The sequence below is a fragment of the Barbus barbus genome (genome assembly GCF_936440315.1).
Source record: "Barbus barbus genome assembly, chromosome: 31".
In the NCBI taxonomy this organism is placed as follows: Eukaryota; Metazoa; Chordata; class Actinopteri; order Cypriniformes; family Cyprinidae; genus Barbus; species Barbus barbus.
In genome coordinates, this window is record NC_136759.1 from 26,903,281 (window position 1) to 26,926,077 (window position 22,797).

General features: G+C 38.2%; 5 protein-coding genes and 1 pseudogene across 6 annotated transcripts; all 6 read left to right on the forward strand.

Annotated features, from left to right (window-relative positions):
* Positions 1 to 4,006: 4,006 nt before the first annotated feature.
* Positions 4,007 to 4,627, forward strand: LOC306850895 (claudin-4-like; the record flags this gene model as incomplete). The annotated part of the gene is made up of 1 exon (XM_079386839.1): positions 4,007 to 4,627. The coding sequence occupies one exon, from the start codon at positions 4,007 to 4,009 to the stop codon at positions 4,625 to 4,627; it is 621 nt and encodes a 206-aa protein (XP_079242965.1).
* A 1,982-nt stretch (positions 4,628 to 6,609) lies between these two features.
* Positions 6,610 to 8,636, forward strand: LOC306850893 (claudin-4-like). The gene has a single exon (XM_079386837.1). The coding sequence runs from the start codon at positions 6,645 to 6,647 to the stop codon at positions 7,275 to 7,277; it is 633 nt and encodes a 210-aa protein (XP_079242963.1). The 5' UTR covers positions 6,610 to 6,644; the 3' UTR covers positions 7,278 to 8,636.
* Positions 8,637 to 9,487: 851 nt separating this feature from the next.
* Positions 9,488 to 10,504, forward strand: LOC306850896 (claudin-4-like). The gene has a single exon (XM_079386840.1). The coding sequence runs from the start codon at positions 9,593 to 9,595 to the stop codon at positions 10,166 to 10,168; it is 576 nt and encodes a 191-aa protein (XP_079242966.1). The 5' UTR covers positions 9,488 to 9,592; the 3' UTR covers positions 10,169 to 10,504.
* An 883-nt stretch (positions 10,505 to 11,387) lies between these two features.
* LOC306850891 (claudin-4-like) lies at positions 11,388 to 14,625 on the forward strand. Its single transcript, XM_079386836.1, has one exon. The coding sequence runs from the start codon at positions 11,448 to 11,450 to the stop codon at positions 12,189 to 12,191; it is 744 nt and encodes a 247-aa protein (XP_079242962.1). The 5' UTR covers positions 11,388 to 11,447; the 3' UTR covers positions 12,192 to 14,625.
* LOC306850894 (claudin-4-like) lies at positions 11,388 to 14,625 on the forward strand. Its single transcript, XM_079386838.1, has one exon. The coding sequence runs from the start codon at positions 13,324 to 13,326 to the stop codon at positions 13,951 to 13,953; it is 630 nt and encodes a 209-aa protein (XP_079242964.1). The 5' UTR covers positions 11,388 to 13,323; the 3' UTR covers positions 13,954 to 14,625.
* Positions 14,626 to 15,788: 1,163 nt separating this feature from the next.
* On the forward strand, positions 15,789 to 21,669 carry LOC306851766 (annotated as a pseudogene). The gene is made up of 2 exons: positions 15,789 to 16,430; positions 21,030 to 21,669. The product of its transcript is annotated as an uncharacterized misc_RNA (transcript).
* Positions 21,670 to 22,797: the final 1,128 nt, after the last annotated feature.

A 22,797-nucleotide genomic window follows, 5' to 3' on the forward strand; every position in this document is an offset into this window, starting at 1 on the left:
CCAGAGCATTGTGTCATATGGACTGATAATATTGGTATTTAACTTTAGTGACATTAAACCGTCCCTTGTAAAAATTATTTAAAATTATTTACTATTTGTCATATACACCAGAAAAGACTAATTATAATGTCAAGAATATGCCACTCATTTATGGTTTGGTGGGCCACTCTGTGCCAGAAAGTCCAGGGCCACTCAGTCCACCCCTGGTTATAACTCAAAGTCCTAAAGAAAATGATCAGTAGCTGGTTGTTATGTATATGTACATAACTATGTATATGTATTATGTTATGTATAAGGACAACAATCAATTAGTGAACTGATCCATTGAGAGTGAACATAGACTCGTTGTGTGTCGAATCTCTGATTAAATAGATGTTGTATTGAACATAACAAAATCGGTTCTGTGACAAACAGAATGTAAAAATTACTGTTTAGTAATGTAAAATGTGGGAATATTTTCTTACACACCAGCAGAAGAGTTTAACAGGTGAGCATTGGCCTTCATGCCTGCAGTCACAGCCTGTTGTAAAAAAAAAAAAAAAAAAGTGACATAAGACTGACATGATTTTTTTATTATTTAGGTTGTAATGTTTACTTGGTGGCTTGGTGAGGGAGTGTGAACCTGTTCCACCACAGTTTCTCATGATCAGTAGAGTTCATTAATCAGGCATATGCCTTTTAGCCTTGCAGTCTCAGACTGGGAGGGAAAACATGTGCATTGGATATTTTTGCTTTTCCTTTTTTTTTCTTACAGTAGACCACATACTGTAGCTATATTGGTTTTCATAATGTATAATGTTGTGTTTTGTTTTCCTCATTTAATTTTGAGATTAGAATGAGTTTATCTTTATCTGAGATCAGCTAAAATGGTAAAACTGGTTCAGCAAATGCATTTTATCACTTTTGTTTTTTGGTTTAGGGTAGGTTTATAATACGTATAATTTCAAACACGATAGAATAGTTTATCGCTTAAGTGCCAGTCAATGGACACTTCACTATGAAAGTGTCATGAAACGTGGTACAAGCAATATCATTTTGAAATATATATATATATATATATATATATATATATATATATATACAGTATATATACCCACAGGTACTTTTTTCATGAAACTGGACTGTTGATGTTGTTTATTACGCATAATGTTGCACAATTGTTTATGGTGCAAGAAAGTAAACAGAGCAAAGTATTTCACATTTTACAAAAATGTAGGCAGAATTATGTATTGTCAATGTGTCTGCATTACAATAGTATGTGGATTTGTTAGAATATGTGGGAAAGGCGATAATAGTAACAGCACACCGTTATGGAATTAGAAAAAAAATTATTTTCTTAGTAAGAATTTCTAGAAATATTCATGAGAAAATACCTCGGGACAACACTTGTCTTCCTGGCATTTCCTGAGACCAGACAAGTGTTTCAACGTTTGGAAACCATTGTGTGTGCGCTACAGACCTCCCAAAGACATATCTGATACAATTAAAAGGATACAAACTATCTTTTAAAGTAGGCTAGTTCAACTCTGTTCTAGAAAAATGCTTTACAGAATTTTTTTTTTTTATTCCATTTTAAATGATTAATTTATTGACTTTCCTTTTTCCCCATTTGCATTATATCAAATTTGTCTATTGATTATCAGTTTTTGTGCTTTATTTGAATTTAAACATTTCTGTTCTTCTGTTCTTTAAATTTATATTTTAAATATCCCTTCAGAAAGTGGAGAAGATTCACTTCCTAAAGTCTCTGTGTCTAGAAAAGTCTAAGCTTTTTTTCTGATGTGTAGTCCACTGTTCTTCTTCTCTTCTAAGATGTTAATTGTTTAGAAACTCAGCGGTCTGTAATTAGCTGGCCGGGTCAAGCATCAGGTGCTCTCGGTGTTGTGCGGTCATGCTTGATCATTAGAAACACAGCTGAGTCATCAGTTTTTCATTCTTCTAGATCGCTATCACAGTGTTGTTCATCCACAGAAACTCTGTCAACCATCCCAAAAGCCCAGGGGTGATACTCTCTGATGTCATGCATGCTGCCTCTCCCCCATCAGCCCCGGGAGGGGGACTATTAACAGTTTCATTAGTAATCACACCGGGGTCAACAACAGAGTGTGGGACAAATGACTCACCGCTGGAAGTAGAAGTATATAATTAGAAGAAAAAAATACATTTGTGTATTTGTTTCTTATCTCAAGACATAATTGTTTTTATTTTATTCACATTCTAACCGAAGAGTCAAAGTTCGACAGTTTTTGAAACTGTTCTTCTGATGATAATATAAAACTCATAGCGCTTGTGTAACATTTCACCTCTTTTTCCATGTGTAATATTTCCCATGTACTCATTTTCCTAAGAACTAGATCAGTCAGTTGTTCACGTAACTACATGTTTAGATGGTTTTTAGAAAAGCCTCACTGACTTTGAAAGCCTTAAGCATGTAGAAACTTCTAACTCATGTGTTCAGATAGACGTTAGGACAAACCCAATTAAATTAACTAAGTGTGTTTGTAGTTTTGTGTTTAATGTCTGAACAAACTACAAAGTATGATTCACTATACCTACATTATGGTCATGTTATTATGACTACTGTATGTAATCTTTTAATGTCAAATTAACTCTTTAAAAATAGATTTTTACTTTAAAGTAGTTGTCTTTGTATTTAAATTTAATCAATCCCATCCCATTTTTGTATTGAAATGTTGGATTCTACTAGAGCCTGCTTTTAAAGAATTCGAAGCAACCCATCTGAGAAGGTAATCTTTGGCTAACCATCTTTCCTCAAATCCTTAATTGCAGACATTCCTTACCTGTGTACGTGAGTGAGGACCCGTATCCTCTTTCTCCTGGCCAAGGTATTTTAATGAGCTGCCTTGTAAAATAGAGCCATTATTGTCCTTCTGGCCACCAAACAGAGCCTTCTTTCATTTATGAAACAATCTGTATCCCTTACTCTGTCCCTCTTTTTTTCTATTTTCTACACAGCAAACACCTGGGATTGACTTTCATCCCTCCAACATGTGCCTCTAAATGTCTGCGAACCCTTGGACAGTGAACACTTTTTAGTTCTTTTAACTATATAGTGCTGCAGTGGCTTTAAGAAAGATTGCACCTCTCTCTTTCTCTGGACACTGGAAACCAGGTCAGCAACCGCATGTTTTTTTTTCTCTCGCTTTAGTAATGCTTCTGTGTAGAAAAACATGAAATATGAAAAAAGGGATGTTTCCAGGCTTATTCAAAGTGTTGAAGTTTTTTTGTGAGAGTAAATAATGTATGTAGCGAGAGGGTGGCATGTGATATGCTTGGCTCAAAATGACTAATTTATTAAAACCCATAATTAAAACGATACTGTTGTCACATAATCATCTCGAAGTAGAGATGAAGTGCATTATGTAAAATACTCCTCCTAAGCTAAAGCTTTATTTACAATTAGCAACCAGAGAAAAGACAATGAATCAATACTCGCTGTCTCTTGGGTGTGTGTGTATTAGAGGGAAAACCCTATTTTAAAATCCTAAAATTTTTATACATTTTATTTCAGTCATTTTTTTACATATCGCCCAGAGTCAGTTATGTAATTTCATCTCTTAAAAGCCTTGGGACGCCCGTTTTCGGTATTATATTTGTGTCTGCCTTGTTTCTAGTTTTTTTATGGATTACTCCTATGCTCTGTTTTTCTTTGGGATTTTTTTTATCATTGAACCATGAGTCACGCTAATGTTATTTTGCACAAAAACTATGAATAACTATGAAATTATGATTCATAAAATGTACCATTCAGCAAAAACAAATCCACCCTAATGCAATTAGAGCTGAGGCTCGTCACTAGGATTTGCTTGATTAATGACACCACAGCCAGGGGGCAAATAATGGTGATGGTGCACCTGAGAGTGATTCGTGCAGCTCCTCCTTGTTTCACTTCACATAAAAGGGCCCGCTTTACTCCCATGATCACTAAAGCAGCTCTAGAGACTGAAGACTGTTCTTTTATACACGAGCAAAGCAGCGTGCTAGTATGGTATCAGCAGGGTTGCAGATGCTGGGCATAGCCCTGGCCATCATCGGCTGGATCGGGGTCATCGTGGTTTGCGCTCTCCCTATGTGGCATGTCACGGCTTTCATTGGACAGAATATAGTCACTGCGCAAACAACCTGGGAGGGGATCTGGATGAGCTGTGTGGTGCAGAGCACAGGACAGATGCAGTGTAAAGTGTATGACTCCATGCTGGCCCTCAGCTCAGATCTACAGGCGGCTCGAGCCCTGACTGTCATCTCCATCCTGATGGGTGTCATTGGCATCCTGCTAGCGGCTACTGGAGGGAAGTGCACCAACTGCATCGAGGACGAGCGCACCAAGGCCAAAGTCAGCATCATTTCGGGAGCCATCTTCATCGTGGCTGGAGTTCTGTGTTTGATTCCCGTCTGCTGGACGGCCAATACAATTATAAGGGACTTCTACAACCCTATGACCCTCAGCGCACAGAAGAAAGAGTTGGGAGCTTCGTTGTTTATTGGATGGGGTGCCTCGGCGCTGTTGATTATTGGAGGGTCGTTGCTTTGTGCAAACTGCCCTCCTAAAGATCAGTACACTGCCAAGTACACTGCTCGGCCTGGAGGAAACAAAGGCTATGTATGAAGAGCAACCAAGGACCACTGCAAATAGTGACTTTAATTTGTGTACCTTGGTCATTTTTTGACCTGTTGTATTACAGTTGATCATGTATGTGAATGTTATTTCACTGATCGAATTAGCTGTCAGCTGCCAGTGAAATACGAAGAATGTTTCAGGTCACGGCGCTGAGCAAAACAGTGCTGCCAAAAAAAATTATGAGAACTGTAAATACCTCTTTTTTGTTTGTTTTTTATTGCTGGATTCACGCTCTGTGGAGTCCCTCTTCTGATATGCTTAAAGTGTTAAGGATTTATACAAAGTGTAAATTTAATCATGTTGTGCTTTGTGACAGATGTTTGTGCTGTGCTACAAAACATTACAATATATGCATTTCAATTAATAAATTCTTCACAAACATATATTATTGGTTCTTGTGCTTCATTACACAAATAAAAATGGGTTGTATGTGATTTTTTTTAAAATAATAAAAATCAGGATCCAGCACAGTTATGTTAGTACTTCTTTGTTTAAAAAGACAGTTGGGTTTCTGATAATTATCTGATAAACAAGTAGTCTGGGAGTTGTCACAAGTCATGGATATATATATATATATATATATATATATATATGTGTATATACATACATGCATACATATGTATATACGTGTATGTGTGCATATATATATACATATATATGGGTAGTTGACGTATCAATGGTGTGACGGAAAAATTAAAAAAAAAAAAAAAACCTCTAACATGGATGATAAACCTCTTTCACGCTATTTGTAACTCTAAGAATGAAGATATATATCTCATGTTATTTGTATGTTATATTTTTTTCTACATTTTTGCTATTGCTATTAGGACACAGTATAGTTTCTATTTGTCAACTACAAATATTTGATACATATACATATTTGACCAATAATAGTTGAATAATACATAAATATAAATAATAATGTATAAATTAATGATATATGAATAATGTCTACATAAAATGATGTAGTATAAAATCTTTAATTCATGTGCTGTTTACTTCAGTCATCTACTAACCGTTACATGAAGTCATGCCATTTTTCTTATTCCCACCAGATGGCAGCATTCTGGCTCAAATATAAATTTTCCTATTTTCTTTGTGTTTCACATTTTAGAAGTGTAGGTTTTTACTACAGTGAAGCTCGGAGAGTTTTAACATATGTTTATACCTGGGAAAATGTCCAGTAGAGTGTTGTAGCCATTACTCTGTGTCTACACACACACACACACACACACACACGTTTGTTTCTGTGAATTGTGGGGACTTTCCATAGACTTCTATTACTTTTATACTGACCACAATATGTTATCCCCTAACCCTAAACCTACCCCTTACAGAAAACCTGTTTGCATTGATACACTTTCAGATAAATATAATTTGCTATTTTTTATATATATTTTTTTTTCCAAAAATGTCAAGTTTTCTAACTTTGTGGGGACATTCGGTCCTTACAATGTAGTATATACAAGTACACACACACACACACACAAAACTACCTTGAGAGGTGATGAATGGCGATGAATGGAAACACTAACAGAAAGCTCTCTCCAGTTATTATAGATCACAACTGATCAGTAAAAAGGTTTGAATGATCCTTTTGTGTGGTTTCAAAATGGATGAGAACATTTCGTAATGTGTTTTATGCTTTTCTGCACTTATTATCCACCTATCGTAAAAACGTGAAGACAGCATACATTAAATATTTCCAGACATAATCATTCAAATAAAGACCATATCTTTTCACAGGGCCTTTTTATGTCAGTGCAAGGTCATTTTGAAAAGTTATTTTTTAACTGACCTTGAAGGACCTTGAAGTGTTGCTGTGCTTCTGAAAGCCATTAGTTTTGTGTGTATAGTGTAAATGAGCAATCATAGGGGCTCTCCATAGAAATCCTCAGCTCAGGAGAACCAAACTCCACCTTTTCAAACCTTTCCTATAAATAGCAAAAGTCTCTGGTTTGCACACTTTCGGCGACTTTTTCACTGTAAAGGCTGTGGTTTAAAAATGGTCTCCCAAGGACTACAGATTATGGGCATATCCACAGCCATGCTGGGTTGGCTGGGGGTCATTATCGTGTGCGCTTTGCCCCAGTGGAAGGTGTCTGCATTCATCGGGGCCAACATCGTCACAGCACAGATCATCTGGGAGGGCATGTGGATGAACTGCGTGGTGCAGAGCACTGGACAGATGCAGTGTAAAGTCTACGACTCCATGCTGGCGCTCAGCTCTGATCTTCAAGCGGGCCGGGCCATGATCATCATCTCCATTCTGACTGGACTCTTTGGGATCGTAATGTCTCTGGCTGGTGGGAAGTGCACCAACTGCATTGAGGACCAAGCGTCCAAAGCAAAGGCGTGCATCGTTGCAGGCATTCTCCTAATTATCTCTGGAGTTCTTTGTATGATCCCAGTGTCGTGGGCGGCACACACGACCATACAGAACTTCTATAACCCGATGATGGTGGAGGCCCAGCGGAGGGAGTTGGGCGCAGCTCTGTATGTCGGCTGGGGATCGGCTGGCTTGCTTTTACTGGGAGGAGGAATACTTTGCTGGAACTGCCCGCCGAAGCAAGAACGCATCTACAACCCCAAGTTCTCCGCTGTGAGGACCAATTCTGCTCCGAGAGAGTTTGTCTGAGACACAGAACCCATACGACCGGCCTTAAAATGGACACTCAAGTGACTGATTGATCTAATTCATCACTTTGTCAGTAATTCATCTGTAAAATTACTTGAGACATTTTTTTACATGTGATATCATAACATTTTCATTCTTCCTCTTCACAAAAAACAAAGAATTATGAATACACATCTTCTAAATCGAGATTACATGTTGTGACGTTATCATTTAATACTTTCCATTGGATAAATTATTTTTATGTTGGTAATTCAGTCACTCAAACAGAGCAAAGCAGTAGAAACATCATGCGTTCAATTCTCTGGGAAAGCTTGAACTGATAATATGTATTCATTCAGTGCAATGGGAATAAGGTCACTTTGCATAAAAGAGTAATGTATATATTACAGCTTTTAGAGCGGAATTCTAAATACAGATTGTTTATCTATTTAAAATGCGTACAACAGTGTTGAGTAGATTACTTCTTAAACTGAAATCATTTTTTTGTAAATCCAGTGGTTAATGCTGCGTGGCCTCCCTGTGTTTTCTGTGTAATTATATCCACATGACTGGTATTTGTGTGAATGTCCACAAAACTGCAATGTATTTCTGTATTTTATATTCTAAATGTATATAAGTGGTAGGCTTTTTTAGAAAGGAATATTTAAAAGATGAAAAGAGTAAAAAGTAGAGAGAATAAATGAATTGTAAATAATTATTTCCTATTGTGTGAATAATCACGTCATCAATAAAAAAAGTAACTGTAGTCTGATTATGAGTATTTTTAATATGTAATTTAATCTAGAGTTACAAGTACTTAATTTTTGTAATCTGATTACGTAATCCAGATTACATGTAATCGGTTACTGCCAAGCACCGTACAATAATACCCTTTTTATTATCCTCTAATTTAACGTGTATTATGTATTTCAATAAAACAACAGCAAAGTATCCTAAGTCCTCTGACTGTGATGTATCGTATTAATTAAAGCATATCTCACAAGTTAATACGTTTAATAACTTTTGGGTACACTTTCAATATTATTTCACAAACAAACACAAATAAATAAATAAGAAGGTCATTTAAATGTTATGGTAAAATCTCATCTCTACTAATCAATACATCAGAATATTTCTTTCTTGGCTCTATGTAGCATATTAGCCTCTTTAATATACAGTGTGTTTATATGACATGACCCACATTCACAGGAAGTTCTGTGTCATTACTCAACAGTTGTAACTGCATATTATTAGTGAGATTCTGTTTCTAGTGATGGAAACTCAAAGCTTGCTGTACAATGATTAATAGGCCCATAAATACCCTGTTAAGGTCCTTTAAGGTCTTGCACTGTAGCATTCTAACCCAAAATAAAGACTAAACTTTCTAAAAACACACTGGTATCTTGTCAATAAGACATCTTGAACTCATTATATTTCTACATTAATAATTGTTTTTCTTTTTTCTTAATTTCAAGTTTTAGTTCAAGTGAGCTTTATTGTCATTCCTCAATATGTGGAGACACACAAGGGAACGAAAGGCCATGCCTCACAGGACCACGGTGCTACATAGAGACAAACTTATAACCCTATAGAAAAATAAATATATGACCTAGATAAGTTTTCTGCATCTGGTAAAATAAATCTTATGTACTGAATAATGTATAATATTTTAGCATTTCAGATATTGATGTCATTTCAAATCTTATTAAACACCAGTGGCAAGTTGTGCAATGATTAATAGGCCCATAAATAGGTTCTTTGAAGGCACTTGAAAGAAGTCTGATGAACTGTGTGATGCAGAGCATAGGACAGAGGCAGTGTAAAGTCCAAGACTCAATCATGCAACTGACCCAGGAGTTGCAATCGCAATAGTGATTGGCTTCAATTGGATGCTCTTGAAGTTTGTGGGAGGCCAGTGCAACAGCTGTCTGAAAAAATAATCCTCCATGGCTAAAATGTTGCTTCTGGGTGGCATACTGTGCATTGTAGCTGTAGTCATCTGTCTCATTCTTGTCTGCTGGTCCTCAGCCTACACCATCTCAGATTTCCAGAGCGTTCTCACAATCGAGACCCAAAAGAGAGAGCTTGGGGCATCATATACATTGGCTGAGGCGTCTCTGGTTTCTCCTTTATCAACATTCCTTGCTGGGGAATCTGGTCAGGCTTGAAAATTCACCTTAACCCGGTTTCAGCTCCATCCGACTTGCACTCCTACCTGCTGAGACAATCTTAAAACTCTGAAAACTAGGATCAGAAGTAATTACTACTATTTAAAGCCAAAACTACTACTACCCCTACTACTTTCAAGCCAACGAAGCCGAGCAAACGAGAGAAAAATGGTGTCTATGTGTAAACAGATGCTAGGCCTGTCCCTGGCCATTATTGGTTTCTTGGGGGCGATCATGATCTGTGCGCTTCCCATGTGGAAGGTGACTGCGTTCATTGGAGCCAATATCGTGACAGCACAGACCATCTGGGAGGGCTTGTGGATGAACTGTGTGATCCAGAGCACAGGACAGATGCAGTGCAAAATCTACGACTCGCTCCTGGCTTTACCTCAGGACCTGCAGGCTGCTCGGGTGCTTGTGATCGTCGCCATCATTGTCTGTGTCTTTGGGATCGTCCTGGGGCTTGCTGGTGGAAAATGCACCAACTTTGTCAAGAGAGAAGACACCAAGACAAAGGTGGCCATCGCCAGTGGTGTGATCTTCATCGTCGCTGGAGTGTTGGTCCTGGTCCCCGTCTGCTGGTCAGCAAACACCATCGTCAGGGATTTCTACAATCCCCTTCTCACAGATGCCCAAAGGAGGGAGCTCGGGGCTTCTCTCTACATCGGATGGGGTGCTGCTGCGCTGCTGATCCTGGGAGGAGGTATTCTGTGCAGCTCCCGCTCACACAAGAAAATAGATTAAATAGGTTGTGATGATATTTATGCCACTGTATGTATCATTTAATACAAGCCCTAGGATAAATTTTGTAATTTTTTTTTTTTTATGTTAGCTATCCAGTAACTCAAACCATAGAATTAAAAACATCATGCGTTCGATTCTCTAGGGATGCTTGAACTGATGTATTCCTTCAGTGCAATGCAAGTCGCTTTGTATAAAAGAGCCTAAATATAGATTGTTCATTTGTTTCAATTGTGTATAAAATTACCTTTTTATTATTCTCTTTTTATTTATTGTTGTGTGTTATGTATTTTTGCCATAAAACAGTATCATAAACAAAACAATAATAAAGTATCCCAAGTCCTCAGACTGTTGTCATGTGTATATTATGTTTTGGTTTAGTTGTCTGTACCTGTTTGACTACCTGAAGGTTCTAGTTAGTTTCCTTGGTTGTCAATTAGTTACCCACATCTGTTCTGCTTTTCCTTGCACTCCTGTAGTATTTAAGCTCCTGTTCCTTGTCTGGTATTGGTTATGTTTGACCTTGCATTTAAGTGGTTGTGTTATCTTTCCTCTGATCTCCGGTGTTTCCTTGTGCATTTGAATAAACACTGTTTACTTTGTACTCCTTTGTCATGCGTTTCACTGCAACCACCAACAGTGGTACAACTGCAACGGTCTGATCCCTAATAATCAAAACATCAGAATATTTCTGCAACTATATAGAGAATTAGCCTCTTTAATATACATTCTCAATTCCAGTCCTCACGTACCACCGCTCTGCATGTTTTGTATGTTTCTCTTATCACTTCAGACATTTGTCCTATACAACCGTAAGTGCCCTGCAAAGTAGACATCACAGGATATTCTACCATGATTCCAGTTCAAAGGGAGTTTATATGTTCTATTCAAAAGGCATTAAAGTGTGCAAGATGTGAATTTAAATTGTATTTATTTACAGAGGTATATTATGTCACACTTCACACTTCTCTAGTAGGTTTCGTCTGTGTGTGAAGACGCGGCAGGCCGTGATGTAGCACAAATCTGTGAATGAATGTTCTGAAGTAAACTTCAACAGATCTCAGGAAGTAGGGAGCAAAGAACTCTGGGGCAGCTTGCATGAAGAATCTTTCTTTGGCATCTTGTTCAGCAGGTTTAACCAACCAGAGACACAAAACACCTCCCAGTGAGGATCTGTGTCTAAATCAAACAGGCCATCACTTCCTGCTTGTTTCTCAGACACCTATGGGTTAAGACCAGACCAACAGCTGCGTTTGAGTTTGACAACACCAGCAGCTTCAACATGGGGAGGATTGCTAAAGAGGTTTCCGGCCAGGTCCTGTGCTTCATTGGATTCGTTGGCATATGTGTCAGCTGTGGCATGCCCATGTGGCGCGTCACTACGTACATCGGTGCCAACATCGTATCGGGCCAGATGGTCATGGATGGCTTGTGGATGAACTGTGTGATGCAGAGCACAGGACAGATGCAGTGTAAAGTCCAAGACTCAATCATGAGACTGACCCAGGACTTGCAAGCGGCACGTGCCCTGACCGTCATCGCAATAGTGATCGGCTTCATTGGGATGCTCTTGACGTTTGTGGGAGGCCAGTGCAGCAGCTGTCTGAAGAAAGAGTCCTCCATGGCTAAAGTGCTGATTCTGGGTGGGATCTTGTGCATTGTAGCTGGAGTCATCTGTCTCATTCCAGTCTGCTGGTCCTCAGCCTACACCATCTCGGATTTCCAGAGTGTTCTCACAATTGAGACCCAAAAGAGGGAGCTTGGGGCATCCATTTACATCGGCTGGGGCGCCTCAGGGTTTCTTCTGTTTGGAGGGATCATTCTGTGTACCTCCTGCCCACCGAGAGAAGATATGTATCCGAAATACCCACCCATGTACCCCTACCAAGGACCTATGTATGGGCCTCCTGGATCTTATATGCCTGCCAAAACATACGCACCGAGTGCTGTATATACTGGAGCTTATCTTCCTAACAAACCTTATCCAGCCCCAACTTACACACCTGTTCCAGGACAATATCTTTAGCTAATGGACAATAATATTAACTAACACTTTCTGAAACATTTTTGAGTGAAATCTCTACTGTTTGGTTAAATAACATGTGTAAATGTATGTATGACTTGCTTGCCGTGTCTTATTCTTTGCTAGCGTTTGAATAGAGGTGATTTGGAAAATCTTGTTTGTCCTCTTTCCCCTCTAATTCCAGTTGTTCTACTGGCAGAGATGATGTAATGCTAATGAAGTATGTATATATGTATGTTTCAACAGAGTAGGTGAAATTTGCAAGTACTTGTGTTCTTCACTTATTTTGCAAATTCAAGCCTTTTCTGTGATATTTTCCAAAGAATTTGTAACTTTGATTGCTTCTCCAATGGGGAATATTTTGACAATAAGTATAGCTTTGTATTTTTAAATTGTCTTGTCAATAAATATATTTCTGGATTATTATAAATGATCTCAAGAGTTGCATTTATATATTTATTCTTCATTAACTGAACATTGAGAATTAAACCTTTAGCTGTCAAATAGACAAAAATGATTAAATAAAAAAACATGATTTTTTTTAAATATGATTAAAATGCTCATTTAATTTTCAAGAAAAGTGTTGATGTAATTGTATTGTAAATATTACTTGGAAAGCACTGTGAATTCTGCGTGGACATTAACTAAAAAATAAATTAAAATCAATGGTAGTGTTGCATTGGTTTAGTTTTTCATTACAGTAATAGGAAAACAAAGTCATATTCAATAAGCATTTAATTCATCCTGCCATCAAACCACTGATGGTGTACGGATGTCTTATATCGCTTAGCTTTATTTTTAGCGTCATATTTTTTGCTTTGAGCCTCAATAAGTTTGTGTGTGATATCTGTCCAATCCTTTTGGTTGATGACTTTGTTCCTTTGTGTTTATGTGACACTTTATTGTTCCTTGTTGATGCGTATCTCACCGAAACTAGCCTCGTATCGTCATTCCTTGCTGGGGAATCTGGTCAGACTTGAAAATTCACCTTAACCCAGTTTCATGTCCATCTGACTTGGACTCCTCCCCTCTGAGACAATCTTAAAACTCTGAAAACTAGGATCAGAAGTCATTACTACGATTTACAGAGGAGCAAACACTTTCAAGCCAACGAAGCCGAGCAAACGAGAGAAAAATGGTGTCTATGTGTAAACAGATGCTAGGCCTGTCCCTGGCCATTATTGGTTTCTTGGGGGCGATCGTGATCTGCGCCCTTCCCATGTGGAAGGTGACCGCGTTCATTGGTGCCAATATCGTGACAGCACAGACCATCTGGGAGGGCTTGTGGATGAACTGTGTGATCCAGAGCACAGGACAGATGCAGTGCAAAATCTACGACTCGCTCCTGGCTTTACCTCAGGACCTGCAGGCTGCTCGGGCGCTTGTGATCGTCGCCATCATTGTCTGTGTCTTTGGGATCGTCCTGGGGCTTGCTGGTGGAAAATGCACCAACTTTGTCGAGAGAGAAGACACCAAGACAAAGGTGGCCATCGCCAGTGGTGTGATCTTCATCGTCGCTGGAGTGTTGGTCCTGGTCCCCGTCTGCTGGTCAGCAAACACCATCGTCAGGGATTTCTACAATCCCCTTCTCACAGATGCCCAAAGGAGGGAGCTCGGGGCTTCTCTCTACATCGGATTTGGTGCTGCTGCGCTGCTGATCCTGGGAGGAGGTATTCTGTGCAGCTCCTGCCCGCCTAAAGAGGACAACCACAACATGAAGTACATTCAGCCACGGTCCACTGCCACTAGCAGAGCCTACGTCTGAAAGAAATCAAACATGCAAAGACTATTTACTAACAAAGACCCTTTTTTTGTAAAGCCTCTTTATTCTCACCTCTGGATTTTTTTCCTAAGGAGAAATGAAGGAAGGACAGTGTCTGATGACAGTTTATTTACTGAGATTTTGTGCTGTGATTCTTCAGATCACTGAAAGAGAAAATGTGCATGTGATCAGAGGAATCAAACTCAGGGAAGCGACAGAGATCTGATATGTTAATTGTATTTTTTTAGAAACCAGATGTTCTTGTCATTTATGTTTAATATGACAATATGAAAAGTTCCATTTATCATTATGTCTACTAATAAATCACAATGACTATGATTTTATAAAATGTGTATTAACCTTCTATGATTTTTCTAAACATAAATTAGCATTTTTGCACAAAGATGTCTTGATCAGTAAATTTGTTTACTAAAATAAATGTTTCTGTAAAACAATTTTTGGATACTGCTTTGACATCATTTCATAATAATAGTTTGGCAATACTGAATATTCTCATATGAAAGAAAACATTACAGATCGTGCTCACCTCTGATGGTGACTTAACTGTTGAAAATAGCAACAGAGATGTTGGCAAAGACCTCCTGTAAAACCTGTTTTTAGCAATGCTGTAAAAAAATCTATATTTTAATGTATAAAATTAATAAACTATAATGCATGTTTAGTCTGTCTCTACTTCATTCAAATAAATGTAATCAAAATTAGACTCACTAAGCAAAAAAAAAATAAGTTCCTCCAGTAATATTTGCTATGGGTGAATGGGTAAGCTCTATAACTTTGTTGAAATTACTGCTAAAAATTAAAATGATGTTGCTTAGTGGTGATCGAAAGAACAGCCAGTGGTACAAAAATCACTTTGTAGTATTAGACAGCAAGCTTAAAATAGCTTCTTTTTTTAGCTTGCTGGCTAATTCAACAAATAAAATGAGTGTAAAATCACTAGATCTATGACAAGGCAAAAAAAAAAAAAGAGGAGAGAAAATGTTTTTTTTTTTTTTATTACAACCACGCCTAAATACAAGTTCTGCCAGTTCTTCTAGAACAGGAAATGGCCATGTTTACAGTACATGTAGAAGAATTTGACATTATTAATCAGAATTTGGTCAAAATGTATCCGTGTCTTCTTTACTATATAATGGGCCAAACAGGTATAAACAGTTGAATGCATTGGTAATGGGCCTTTTTGAAATATCTATGCCATGGGGCATGCCAGAATCACAATCCATCCATGGGATTCATGTGCATGCATTTCAGCAAATAAGCACATTTTCAAAAAAAAAAAAAAAAAAAGGTCAGCGCCTAATTGAAATATTCCACAAAAGCAGGATGTTTGAACATTTAAAATATTTCGATGAAAAACACTAAATCACTATTCCAACCAAAACACTCTGTTGGAAAGACTGAAGTTGTTTTGCTGAAACTTTGGTTTCAGGTCCTCCCAAACCGGTTAGGCAAGATGTCAGCAGTCTACTATCAAATGTGGGTCACGTACTTCTCATTCGGGTCACGTCTTAAAATTGAATACTTTACTTCAAATGGACCTGGACAAATAAAACAACATTGTGTTCAACTTGTAGAAAGCTTTGAGTATTTTCATAAAGCTTTTCACTTATCCCTCCCTTTAGGAAGTGACAAAGGACCGTAAACCGATCTCTCATAAACTTTAAACCCATATATTGTCACAAACACACAGAATCTCACAAAGCTGCTTTGCCTCAGTTTAAGCAGATACTCTTTGGGAATAGCATACATTTTTCTGAATCCACTGTGTTTTCCTCGTACATACAGCTTTAGTTTTTTTTATAAGGATTGATATTGAGATGCCGTCTATGGGAATGCAGTTACTGGGTTGCACTGTTCGGCTGGATTGGAGTGATAATTGTGTGCGCCTTACCCACGTGGAGAGTAACAGCCTTCATTGGCACCAACATGGTGACCTCTCAGATCTTCTGGGAGAGGATCTGGATGAGCTGTGTGGTGGAGAGCACCGGACAGATGCAGTGTAAGGTCTACGACTCTATACTGGCGTTGAGCCCCGATCTGAAGGCTGCTCGTGTCCTGCTGGTGTTTTTCATCCTGGTGGGCATCGCTGGGATTCTCGTGGCACTCATCTCAGGGAAATGCTCCAACTTCAAAGCTGAGGAATGAGGAAAAGTGAAAGCATCCATTGTTTATGGGGTGCTTCTGATGGTCTCTGCAGTGTTGTGTCTTATCACTGTGTCCTGGACTGCCATCATTATAGTGAAGGACTTCTATAACCCCCTGTTGCTGGATGCTCAGCGCAGGGAGCTGGGGGCTTCGCTGTACCTCGGCTGGGCCGCAGGGCTGCTTCTGCTGCTGGGAGGGGGGCTGCTTTGCAGTTCTTGCCCACCAAAAGAGAACCGCTCAGCATCTGTCATATACAATCCTGTAAAGATGTCAAAGCCAACAAGTGTGGTCGATGCTCTTCTGAGACGCATGGGGCCAGTATCACGCTCTTCAACTCCTCCCAAGACCTAAATCTAGACCACTTAACACCGTTTTAACTGATTTGAAAGAAAATTTTGTTGCACTTTTTGAAATGACAAAATAGTGCAGAAGAAATTCTTGGAGCACTTTTGAACTGTTTGAATTGTCTTTTGTAAATGCTTGAGCAAAAGCACTTGTTTTTCATTAATGATATGTGGTTTTGTGTGAAGTAAACATCCCCTTGTGAAAAAGAAGTGCACCTAAGTGTACTTTTATAAAGTGTACTTATTGCAGAAATAATATACTTTAAAAGAACACACATAAGTGCAAATTAAATATGTTACTTTCGATGCATAAATACATTGTTATTGTAATTAACTTCAAATCTATCACATTTTAAAGTGATATTAAATGCAATAACTTTTCAGTGATTTTTTTAAACCAGTTAAGTGGTACTTTTTAGTACATCTTTATATGTACTTTCATAATTGTTTCTAGTGTCTTTAAAATATGGAGGGCAAATTTTTTTTAAATGCCTTAAAATATATATATATCATAATATTTAAAAAAAATAGTCGTTCAAAAATTGGCAAAAAACATATTGGTGTAAAATATATTTACATAAATGTATATTGAAACATATTTTTATCAAATGTATTTTTGTATACTTTAAATATATATTTTAAAATATATTTGTTTTTGTTTTTTGATTGTGTTTTGAAGTATGGGTGCATACTGTATGGCTGGTTTTGTTTTGTGAGACTGAATTTACTGACAAAAAACTGCTCAGTGGTGAAAGAGCATGCAGTGGTGGATGGAAATCATATTAGTCAGCAAGATTAAAGAAAAAAAAAAACCTTCTAATCAACATAAGTTATTTCAACTCTTCTAGGGAAGGTAATGTCCAGAAGAACATGTCATTAATCAGAATTTGGTCAAAGATTATGTAACCGTGTCACTACATTATGGGCCATAAACAACTGCCGTGGAGAATGTTTCGCTGATGGGACCTTTTTGAGACGTTTTATATGAATTGTATATGAATTAAAGATGTTTCCTAATTTTTTGTTGTGTTTTATATTATTGTATTAGTATTTATTTTTATCATTTTGCTTTACTGTGAGTAGGATTGGAACACACAGTACACAACACTAGGAAAACCTGCTGTTCAGGAACTCTTACAGATACCATTAGTCAGGTGAACAAACCATGTGCACGCTGAGAAGATGATGCATAGCTGTGTTTACATATATAGCCTGTACTGTATAATCAATGTCTATTAGACTACAGCTAATTTTACTGCAGTTACTGTATGTTACTGTAGTTATAATGATGATATGATGATGTGTATTTCACCTGTACCTTCTTCATGTACGAGGAGTTGTAAATGTTGAGTGGGCAATGTGACATAAGTACTTCTTTCTATGTCTGACACATTTGAATTCATAGTTAATATAAACAGAGTTCAGGAGTTTCAATTCAACTGAAAACCAGTTCTCCCACCTAGCCTCCCTCACAGGCTCTTATTACACGGTTCTCAGGCTTGAATACACAAACAGTGGCCTTGCTTACAATGAAAGTCTCATTTGTTATTTTTCTTATTTTCCCTCCTCAACAGTCCCAAGTCACAGAGTTATTTCAGATAACCGCTTCAAGGAAATGTCATGCAGAAATAAAAGCACCTCTGTTGAGAAATCTGCTCCTCGGTCAGTATCGGTTTCATTCACGCTCCAAACAAAAATGACCCAATTTGAACAAATTCCAGTTAAACGTCACCCGTAGTTTAATATACTGCCCCCTTGTGAAAGAAAGCTACTGCTGCAACTAAGGCGAGAAGGGTCTGGCTGCAGACTTGCACTAGCACTCTCAGACTTGTACTTTCAGATACCTGTGCTTCCGCAATTGACGTCACTTGCAGTCTTTTTTTTTTTTTACTTTATTTATTTATCATTATTTTTATTAAACGTCTCAACATTTTACAACAGTAGACAGGTGGTGTAGACAAGAAAAATTAAACTAAATTACAATGTCACTTTCAATCGCCACTTGCACTCTCCGCGACGTCACTTGCAATCGACACAAATTTAGGATGTTGTCAATGTAGACAAGACACTGTGGTGGTTAAACGATTAAAACTAATTTAGTACTACAATGTACAGGGTCCTGCATGTCCTCTGTAGGAGAAAAAGACATGGCCACAAAACAGCAGAATACAGACGCAATGCGCAAAGTCTCTCGTTAAGGGTTTTCCTCCCATAGAAAACCATAAAAACTTAATATGGCTTAATGTATTAAGATAAATTAAGTGCAATTAAAAGATCAAATTCGATATATAGGCTAGTTTATTAACTATTATTAATGTAGCAGATGGCCATGAGCACAATGAGCAAACGTTCACTTGTCCACCCAATACAGCAAAATGCTTAATGTGGCATAATAACGGACTAAGATGATGAAGACCAAATTTGTTGACGCAAACTATGCAGACAAACAGATGTGAACGTGCATTAAGAAATGCATTGTGTTATTGAAAGGACCAACTCTGTGCAGGCAAGCAGACGAGCCCAGAACGTAATGCATTAAATTGCACATTAAACATTTTCCTCCCATAAAATCATTATAAATATATACTGTAGCTAATGGACAAAGACAATGATATAAAAGGGCTCTAGACAGTTTATTATACATGGGAAAACTCTTAATACGAAACTTTGTGTGTTGTGATTATTCTGGGCTCACTTGCTTGTCTGTACATAGCCAATTAGTTATGTTTTAATAATTAAGAGGAGCATATCGAGTTTGGTCTTTATCATCTTAGTCCATAATGCTACATTTTGCGGAATGGGAGGAAAACACTATATACATATTCATTATATTAATAAACTGTATATTGAATTTGATATTTTAATACCACATTAACATCTTAATCCGTTATTATGCCACATTAATATTTTTGCTGTATTGGCAAGTGAAAGTTTGTGCATTGTGTTCATGGCCTTCTGCTTGCCTTGTAGTACATTAAATTAATAAACTAGCCTATATATCGAATTTGATCTTAATTTAATTGAATACATTAAGCCATATTAAGTGTTTGTGGTTTTCTACGGGAGGAAAACGCTTAACGAGAGACTTTGTGCATTGCGTTCATATTCTGCTTTTCTGTGGCCACGGATTTGTGGATCTTGACTTTTTCTCCTACAGATGACTTGCAGGACCCTGTAGTACTAAATTATTTTTTATCGTTTAACCACCACTGCGTCTTGTCTACATTGGCAACACGCATGATTTCTGTGGATTGCAAGCGACATCAAAGGTAGCGGGGAGTGCAAGCAGCGATTGCAAGTGACATTATAATTTAATTTTTTCTTCTCTTCACCACCTGGCTGCTGTTGTAAAATTTTGAGAGATACAGAGATTCAATTTTTAAAAAATGATAATAAAATAAAAAATACTGCAAGGGATGTCACTTGCGGAAGCACAGGTGACTGAGAGTACAAGTCTGAGAGTGCAAACTGTGCAAGTCTGCAGCAGAACCCTCTTGACTAAGGTCCCGTTTACACTACTGCGTTTTCATTTTAAAACGGTGTTTTAAAATGAAAATGATCCTCGTCTACACTGGCGTTTTCACTACATTTCAGAAACGATCTCCGTCTACACTACACAACCAAAAATGCCTGCCACATGACCATTCATGCAGGCACAAGCATAGATATGTATAGGTAGATTCCCTATTATTTAGATGGTGGACGCGTCGGAGCAGTCAATAGCTATACATATCTATGGGAACAAAAATGTGCATGATGTTATTGTTTACACTGTCGTCAAGGATACGCAGAGTGAATGTGGGCAGCCATGCCATCATTTTCAAAAGCCTCGTTTTGGAACGTTTACACTGAAATGCAACCCAGGACTTTTCAAACTAAAACGGGGTCTGCAGCATTTTCAAAAAAACGCCGGAGTAGTGTAAACGACAGGCGTAACCGTAGCAAAAGTTATGCGTTTTAAAACGAAAACGCACTAGTCACTAGTGTAACTGGGGCCTAAGGTTGGCCAGATTTGCACCCCCAAATGATCGATTTGACCGATTCAAAGCTTGTCGCAAACAATTTTTTGTCAAAAAAATCCTATTTTGTAAGGTGTCATTACGACTATTTAACTGCTCCCGATCGAGACGGAGCGTCCCCCAACTATGTTTGATATTTACGACTCGGGCTGCCTCTGATGTGATACCTGCGATAACCAATGAGAGCAAGCAAGCATCACCTACCAGATGTTGCATGCTTCTACAGCTGAAGCTCTAATCATCAAAATTAAAACTAAAAAACTTAAAAAGTGTTTTACTTTACATGTAATGAATCTAACTTATATGAAATTTTCACTTTTTGAAATAAGTTACAAGAAAAAATTAACTTTTTCACCATATTCTAATTTTCTGAGATGCACCTGTAGTGTGAGCATTCAAACTGTCTTCATGTCTGTGGTCTCCCATGGTTTTAAAATCGGTTAAGATTTGAAAATTTCCTAGTGTGTGGCCAGCCTAAATTTCATTATTTATAACATTGTTTCTCAGAAATAATTTCCTAATGGTTGTCTCTGTTTTCTATCCTCCCCAGCCCCTCCATGGCTCTGCAGGTCTTGGGAATCACTCTTTCAATGATCGGCTTTGCAGGAACCATCATCATCTGCGCTCTGCCCATGTGGAAGGTGACGGCCTTCATCGGCACAAACATTGTGGTGGCTCAGGTCTTCTGGGAGGGCCTGTGGATGACGTGCGTGTACGAGCGCATCGGTCAGATGCAGTGTAAACTATACGACGCGCTGCTGGATTTGGATCCTTCCCTGCAGGCGGCACGCGGGCTGATCGTGACCACCATGGCTCTGGCCTGCTTGGCTTTCCTTATCTTTCTGGTTGGGGCTGACTGCACGAACTGCCTCAGTAACCCACGAGCCAAAGCACGGATCGTGGTGGTCTCTGGGATCACCTTCATGCTTTCTGGACTGACCGCTGTGGTGCCCGTGTCCTGGACGGCCGACTCCATCATCAGAGACTTTCACAATCCCATCGTGCATGAAGCGCTGAAGAGGGAGATGGGGGCAGCGCTGTATGTGGGCTGGGTCACGGCGGGATTTCTGTTCGTCGGCGGGGCCATTCTCTGCACCAGCTGCCCACCAGAGCGTCACAACTACTCACCGAGATATACACTAACAAAGACGGACACCCACAGCGGCTATGCCATAAAGAACTACGTGTGATATGCAACACATGCCACTAACCGGACTCACCGATCAAGTGTAAAAGTGATATCACACAAGTGATAAACAAGAAAAGTTCATCTCAAAGAATATACTTTGCTTTTTAGGATTCTGTGCTAAATAAGAAAATTGGGATTTTTTTTGTGATAACCAAAAGAAAGCAAGAAAGAACTAAATTTGTGCTTGTGTATTTTTGTGTAGCCTATCTTCTTATATTTGTTCTTATTTAGATAAAAAAAAAAAAAAACATTTAAAACCTTATATGACTCAGACTTAGATGACATCAGTATATGAATACTTTTGTGAGTGAATGTGTGTGTGTGTGTGTGTGTGTGTGTGTGTGTGTGTGTGTGTGTGTGTGTGTGTCTGTGTGTGGTTTCACATGCTGTACATTGGGTCTACAGTAAGAATAGAATAAAACAACAGAAGTCAATGGAAAGTCCCCATTAAGATACAAAAACAAATGTGTTTGTGTTTCTTTGTGTGTTTGTGTGTGTGTGTGTGTGTGTGTGTGTGTGTGTGAGAGAGAGAGAGAGAGAGAGAGAGAGACGGAGGGAGGGTTTAATAATGTGTTTTTTTGTTTTATAAGGCTTCAAACAAATCATTTTGAGTAATAAGGTTGTTAAGAATAGCTCTCATCTGTTGCTGGCCTGTATTTCATGCTCTATTTTTATTTAAGTAAAATGATTACTGAACAATATAAAAGAACAAGATTTAAATATTTTTTAATGCATTGTATTTTAAATGTCATAATTGTGATTTGTTTTGTTTACGTGATTACTTGTTTACTTTTTTAATTTAGGTTGCTTATTAAGAATTGGTCAGGGACTACAGATGAAAATGTGCCTTTAAGGATTTTTTTTTGTTACTGTTAATTAATGACTGCTGAACCAGAAAAATCAGAAAGAAAGAAAAGGTGAGGCGCCAGCGCACGCTTGGACTGGGTGTAAGGCTGGCACTGAGGAACCCAGGCAAATACGGGAAACTGGTCCCATCCACAGCATATAGAACTAGGTGGGGGCTTTATTATTAAGCTAAAATATAGTATATTTATTTAGCTTGTTGATATAAAGTTACACTAAAGGTATTAGGTTACTTTGACCACCAGGGAACTGTGACACATACCTG

Excerpts from the sequence above, each read along its gene's own strand:
- LOC306850893 (XM_079386837.1), top strand. The coding sequence starts at position 6,645 with ATGGTCTCCCAAGGACTACAGATTATGGGCATATCCACAGCCATGCTG.
- LOC306850896 (XM_079386840.1), top strand. The coding sequence starts at position 9,593 with ATGGTGTCTATGTGTAAACAGATGCTAGGCCTGTCCCTGGCCATTATT.
- LOC306850891 (XM_079386836.1), top strand. The coding sequence starts at position 11,448 with ATGGGGAGGATTGCTAAAGAGGTTTCCGGCCAGGTCCTGTGCTTCATT.
- LOC306850894 (XM_079386838.1), top strand. The coding sequence starts at position 13,324 with ATGGTGTCTATGTGTAAACAGATGCTAGGCCTGTCCCTGGCCATTATT.